Source organism: Austrofundulus limnaeus, unplaced genomic scaffold, assembly GCF_001266775.1.
Source record: "Austrofundulus limnaeus strain Quisiro unplaced genomic scaffold, Austrofundulus_limnaeus-1.0 Scaffold318, whole genome shotgun sequence".
NCBI lineage: Eukaryota > Metazoa > Chordata > Actinopteri > Cyprinodontiformes > Rivulidae > Austrofundulus > Austrofundulus limnaeus.
Window position 1 is genome coordinate 341314 of NW_013952720.1, and position 6986 is coordinate 348299.

A 6986-nucleotide genomic window follows, 5' to 3' on the forward strand; every position below is an offset into this window, starting at 1 on the left:
GGAAATATCACTAAATATCCAGATTATTGTCCAGTTTATTAGTTAACATTCTTGTTTTTATTGGATTTAAAATGTAGCTTTGATTCAAATCCAAACCTGACTCTTTGGTATTTATGTATTTTTGTTACGATGTCACCCATCCCCTCCGTCCCTCGCAGGCAGCACTCCAGGAAAGTGAACCATGGTTCTCTGGCGGTGGTAGAAGATGTCTGCAAAATATGAAGTAAAACAATTTGGCTACATAAACTATGTGTTTGTAAAAGAACAACAACCAGGAGAAAGCATGAAGCAATTTGTAAAATCTGCAGAGCTTCACTTTCAGAGACGGGACGGGTGCTGTTAGGTCACGTGTTGTGATTCATTGACAGTCATACCTTCTGCTGTTCAACATAATGACGACTGGTAGATAATTAGTTATTAGCGGTACTGCATTTTAATTTTTGAAAGCGCAAATCCGCTAATGAATTGTAAATATTAGTAAGACCGCTAAAGCACAAACTAAATATTTAGGTCTGCAATTAGCGGATTTGTGCTTTAGCGGACTGGTGCCCACCACTGCGTCTCGGGTTAGGTTGTCTTGACTACCACACTACTGGGCGGACCCTCACTTGGTGTTTTGTGACCCACGTTAGGGTCCCCACCCCAGCTTTGGGAACCACTGGTCTAAGAGCGTCCAGGGTTTAGGATCTGGTCCGCGGTCTGATCTGGTTTGTATTTGCAGGACATGCTGCAGCACTACGACTTCAGCAAGTTTCCCTCGCTGAAGGTGAAGCTGATCGAGTCGGTGGATAAGATGTTGGCCACGAAGATCGCCGTCCTGATGGCCATGATCCGGGAGGAGGAGTCCAAGCAGCCCCCGGCCATGGTGTCGGGCGGGGCCTTCGAGGGCTCCCAGGACGGGCCCTTCGGTCAGGGCTACGGCGAGGGCGTCAGCGCCGGGGCGGACACCGAGGACTGGATCATCAGCCGGGACAAACACCGCTACGATGAGATCTTCTACACGCTGATGCCCGTCAACGGGAAGATCACCGGCGTCAACGCAAAGAAAGAGATGATGAACTCCCGGCTCCCCAACACCGTGCTGGGCAAGATCTGGAAGCTGGCCGACTGCGACCAGGACGGCATGCTGGACGACGAGGAGTTCGCGCTCGCTCAGCACCTCATCAAGATCAAACTGGAGGGCTATGAGCTGCCCGGCGAGCTGCCGGACCACCTGGTGCCCCCATCCCACCGCAAAAACCCCACCGCAGACRCCCTGTTCAACCACACCGAGGACTAGTTGTGTGCAGGGGGCGCCCACAGACTGACCCAGGTGGGAAAGRTAAAAAAAAACCTCCACCGGTCAACATCAGACAATCACATCCAGCTAACTCAGAAACATCTTTTCAGAATAAAAGTCTAAACTCATTTAGACAAACTACTTCCTGTTTAACTCTTCTGGTTCAAAGCTGCAGGTTTTTGTCCGTTTATTGATATTATCTGAAACTTGTGAATTAAATTTTTACTTCTGTCAAATAAAAGTCTTGTTTTAATCTTATAAAACTGAGTTTCCCAAATGTTTACTGTCTGCTCTTTATTTTGACAACTTTTAAATACTTTGAATCATTAGAAAAATATTTTAAAAATCAGAATTTAGCCATAAACCATCTGAGAAAACATAAATTCAAACATTGGGTCAATGAAAGTTGTGTTTATTGAAGGAATGGGATAACTCTCAGCTACTACCACACCACATTTTATCGTGTGTAAAATGAACTGAGTTAAAGATGTTTTTTGTTTGCTAAGTTTGATTAGCTGTGGCGGCCATCTTGAATCTGGTTAACTCTGAACATCTAATGATTGCTTCTTCAGAGTTTGTTCAAAAATTCAGCCAGCTGTTCAGGAGATATTTTGCTAACAGACAATTCCATTGTCACACCTTTCAGAGCAGCATGCAGTAAACAGGAAGTGCAAATAAAAAATGTTCCAGAAGACAAAATTTAGTCTGTATCGCCATCTGCTGGACGGAGATGGTACATGGACTCCAAAGTGTCATTCACACACTGATGATGGGGAAACTCACCCTGAAGGTCAGACCGTGCAGTGCTCAGCACGGTGGTGGAGAGCAGAGCAGAACGACCTGAAACAACACCGGACAGAAGAGTTCAAACAACCAAGGATCAAAGAGGCTTTGCTGTCGTTCATGGACCCACGTCCCRGTTTAACCCCAGAGCAACATGGAACTCAAGCTGTGAGGTAATAATTTAAAGAGCAGCAGGAACAGTGGTAATGGCATCATAGAGAGGTGAATGACAACATGAGCCATAACACAAATGGTACACAAACACAGCAGCATGCATGGTTTGCACACTGGTTTTAGTGTCGATGAGTCAGCCTGAGCCCAGCTTGTTAAATCAATATTCATAAACATTTGTGCAGAAAAGTTCAACAAACAGTAAATTAAACACCTAAAATGTGCGAGGTTAAATTCATGTATTTTTGTTATCTTCTAAAAATTAATTTGTGTCCAACAGAATCCCAAGGTGGTAAAGGTCCACCTGGGTGCATCGGCTGTTTTTACTGAACACTTGTCCACCAGGTAAATAAACAGGTGTTTGACCAACGTGATCTCTCCCAAAATAAAAATGTGCGTCAGGTGTATCCAGGTGTATTTTCTTATGTTGGAGGAAAAACAAATCTCTGAATTTGAGCTGCGACTTTTATTTTTTATCTTGAAACCCCTTTTAAAGATTATAACAGAAATATTTCTCACTGCGTCAAATTCATGTAATCCAAAACATTTAGTCGATACATAAACGCTTTTATTCATAAATCACCTATTTCTAATGGATTATCTTAGGAGAGATGTGTTACTTTGTTATTTTATGAATAAAATAGCTCAGCCATCTGCCTCTTCTGTTCAGTATGAAGAGGTAAATCACTGTTTTCCTTCATTTAACCAACTCAGGCTGATTTAGTAACAACAGAAACCTTCCTCTTGTTCTTAGATGTCTTACCAACATGTTTTAAGATTGTTTATATCTTTCTACTTCCTGACATCTGAACAGTTTTTAACAAATGTCCACAGGGATCGTCCCAAAATGTTTAAAACACCTGCTGTCGAACCCTTATTGAAGAAACCTGGATCGTAACAATCTAAATAACTTCAGGCTGATTTCTAAATGACCTTTTATTGATAAAATATTTCGAGAAAGTGGTTTCCTCTCAGGTTTTAATTTATTTAAACCAAAACTTGCTTTTTGAAGAGTTCAGTCTGGGTTTCGTAGACGTCACGGTACAGAAACTGTGTTATTAAAGGTTATGAATGATATTCAGAGGAACTCAGATGCTGTTGATGTCTTGATGGATGTTTCTGCTGTGTTTCATGCAGCTGATCATGATATTCTCTTAAACAGGTTAAATCTTTGGTCAGGTATTAGAAACACTGCTCTGAGCTGTTTAAATCTCATCTACATGACAGAACTTTTAACTTCTGCCTCCAGTTCAGCTCCTCTCTCCTGTGGGGTTCCCCAAGGGTCCATTCTTGGGACATTATTATTTTTTATTTACATGCTGCCTCTTGGTCAGGTTATTCATAAATTTAATGTTTCTTTTCATATCTATGCAGACGATTACCAGATTTATTTGGCTATTAAATCATCACCATAATTATCTTTTACTCAGTACTGAAAAAACTGAGGTGATATTTGGGTCAAAGGCCAAACAGGATCTAATAGCTCAGTCCCTTTATATTCTTGGTTTTAACTGCATGAATCCAGAAATTTGGGTGTGACCTTTGATTCTGATCTTAGTTTTTTTTTTTATTCAAATATTTAAAGAACATCACTAAAACAACCCTTTCTCAAATCAGGAACATTGCCAAAATCAGAGCTTTTATTTCATTCACTGATGCAGAAACTTGTTCATGCTTTTGTCTCCTGCCATCTTGATTATTGCAATTCTTTATTTTCTGGTGGTCTCAAAGTCCTCTCAGTTGTCTTTAACTAATACCAAACCCTGCAGCAGGAGTTCTCATACAGTTCCATAAACACCAGCACATCACCTGGTTCTGTCCTCTTTGCATTGGCTCCCTGTGGTTTTCAGAGCTGATTTTGAAATGTTCTTGTTTGKTTTTAAATCYTTGAATGGTCTAGTGCCATCTTATCTTTCTGAGCTTCTTACCCCTTATATCCCATCTCGCGATCTCAGATCCTTAAATCAACTTTTCCTTTCCACTCCCAGAGCTCGACCGGTGCCAGGAGGGGGAAGGGACTTTATGGTCGGGGCTCCCAGTTTGTGGAACGCTAAATATTAAACAGCCCTCTTCATTGTCTTCTTTTAAATCATTAGTTAAAACTTACTTTTATAATAAGGCTTTTATTTATTTTAATATCTTTTGAATTATTTTATTTTGTCTTAATTTGGTATACTATTTGTGTTTCATAATGTGCCTTTTATGGAGTTGTTTTCATTGATTTTTGAATGTAAAGCACTTTGTAACATTTGTTTAAAAAGGTGCTTTACAAATAAACTATTATTATAGTCTTTTAGTAAAATACAGGCCAACTGTTTTAAAAACATTTAACTTGAGGCAGGCATGTTCATCATCTGCATACACTTGAATACCTTCATTGTCACAAACCGGGAGTTCATTATTGTATAAGCTGAAAAACAGTGGTCCAAGTATGGATCCTTGTGGGACTCCAGTAGATGAGTGCCCTGCTGTAAATCATTGGTTATTTACTGTAACATATTGTAATCTGTCTCAGTTAAGAACTAATCTAATCAATAATGGTCTCAGAGCTGTAGGTTTAACATTTAGAGTTTAATAAATAAAGAGTTGGTTTATCAATACTTTAGGTTCATCTCATTAAAAAGACAGTATTTTTTTTTTATTTAAATCCTAAAACTCTACATCCTGCAGTCAGGCTGCTGCAAGTCAGCTCAGTTCTTACACGTTTTAATAAATCCTGCTCTTCTTGGCTGCAGGATCACATACTTTAAAGCCACATTCCAGAGCAGGAGGAAAAAAAAMCACCTGTAAACTAATCTGGTTTTTAAAGCGTCGACACAACGATGAATGCACCAGATCTTGAACAGAAACACTCCCTCTTGTTTGTGTTAAATCATTTACTTTGACACTTCCTGCAGATTAATTACCTCAGCAGCAGGACTGAGGACGTCCTTCTAAGTGACCTCTTTGTTCCTCTTTCTGTTTTCTTTCTGCCGTCGGTTCACAGCTGAGTTTTTATTCAAACCGGTCGGAAGAAGAGCTTGAAGAAAGTGAAAATCGAGGGTGAGTTACCTGAGCTCTGCTCCACAGGTAAGACCAACTTTACTCTCTGCCCTCGACTCAAACTCAAGTTTAATGATTAATGGTTTTTACTGGTCTGACTCTGCAGGTTTGAACGTTTTTGTTATAAATAAAACTCCACGAGTCAACATAACAAGGCTTTTTAATACATTGTTCTAATTAAATATAGAATTACAGTTCTTTACCTGAATTTATACTGTTTTTACAAGATGAAAATAATGTGAATTAATCTGTAAAATACCTGAATTATTCANCTTAGTTAAAACCTCAGCTAAAAGCAAACTCGCCTCACCTCACTCCAAGCCTCAAACTCACCTCTCAGTGCTTATGTTATGTTTATTTGTTGTTTGTTTATTTGTTTGTTTGTTTTGTCSTTATTCACTCRTGATTGCARACTCTTTCTGTTTCTACATGGTTCARTTATGTCATCACTCATTACTCGCCATAGTTGTAAATACATTTAAGCTGTAAATAAATGGCTYGTGGAGAACAAACCAACATAAGCTAATCTCATTTTTGTGTCTTGATAAAGTATTATTGGTTCTGATAAGGACAAGAMCTCATCAAAYCATTTTGGGTACATTTATTKTGAGACTGATTACAATAAAGTTRCAGTTTTTCRTCTCTTTCCTGGGTCAATCCTTGATCGAATTAAGAGCGTGGTGCCTCGAGGTAAGCTAATTTGTGAGTTCACAAATTATCTATTTTAGAATATACCCAAAACCCCTACAAATAGTATAAACAAGAGTTTTATATTGTGTGCTTTGACTTTAGTTTTATGTTTTGTTTTTCCTCCCCTGTATGGAGAGAAAGAGAGGAGAGTTCTTTGAATAAATGGAGACAAGTTCCCCTGCTCCAAAGTTATTTAAGTCTGTGTTTCTCTCAGTGTGCAGGTTTCCACCCATCATAGCTCGCACGTTACAGGGAGTACTAATTGAAGGAGGTAAAAAAATGATCCTTTTTGTTCGAGCATCACYTTTCTGTTTCTCTGTCAGGAGTGAAGTAAGGATTTTATCTTTTCTTTTTTTGTTGTAGGTAAATATATGGTTAAGTAGATAGTTTTGTTTGACAATACTTTAAATTAAATAAAACTAGCAACACATTACGTTCTGTTTTATTTAAAGAAGCGAGTAGGGAGACGAAAAATTATGTTTTTTTGATACTGAGACTGGACGAGTAGATCTCAGCAAACCGCTGACTTCAAAAGTAGCTCTTGGTTCAAAAAAGGTTGGGCACCCCTGGTCAACATCAACATCATAAAACTGGGCTGAGACGTTCCGTTTGTTTTGACATCAAGTAAAGCTTCTGATTGTTTGTGTGTCTCCAGATTAGAGAATCGAGGCGCAGAAACGATGCAGGTTGATCTCAGCAGACCTGATACTTGGTTTTATTGGGTTTTACTTCGTAAAGATAAATTTGGAGTTGGTGCTCCTCACTGGTAACAGCTGAGCTGTTCAGGTATCTGATTAGGATGAATACTGGACCTCTGGAGGTTTTACAGGACAGAACTCTTATTATTAGGACCTGTCTGGTCTGGGAAAACCTTGGTACCCCCCAGGAGGCCCAGAGCAGTGTCACTGAGGGGACAGAGGTGTTATGGACAGGTCCAACTAGGAGAAGACCCTGGAGAGACTATGTCTCTATGCTGGTCTAGGATGGATGGATGGATGATGGATGGATGGATGGATGGATG

General features: G+C 39.6%; 2 protein-coding genes and 1 long non-coding RNA gene across 3 annotated transcripts in view; 2 read left to right on the top strand and 1 right to left on the bottom strand.

The window, feature by feature from the left end:
- ehd4 (EH-domain containing 4) overlaps positions 1 to 1542 on the top strand; it is a gene marked incomplete in the record, with an annotated part of 17819 nt that extends 16277 nt beyond the window's left edge. The window contains 1 exon segment of the mRNA XM_014022138.1: positions 722 to 1542. Coding sequence (XP_013877592.1) covers positions 722 to 1279 — 558 coding nt within the window.
- Positions 54 to 5212, bottom strand: LOC106527301 (uncharacterized). The gene is made up of 3 exons (XR_001311366.1): positions 5140 to 5212; positions 2063 to 2119; positions 54 to 209 (listed from the first exon to the last, which is right to left on the bottom strand). It is a non-coding gene; the product is annotated as an uncharacterized LOC106527301 (long non-coding RNA).
- Positions 5203 to 6986, top strand: part of exoc3l4 (exocyst complex component 3-like 4) — a gene marked incomplete in the record, with an annotated part of 23913 nt that continues 22129 nt past the window's right edge. Inside the window, 1 exon segment of the mRNA XM_014022136.1 lies at positions 5203 to 5302.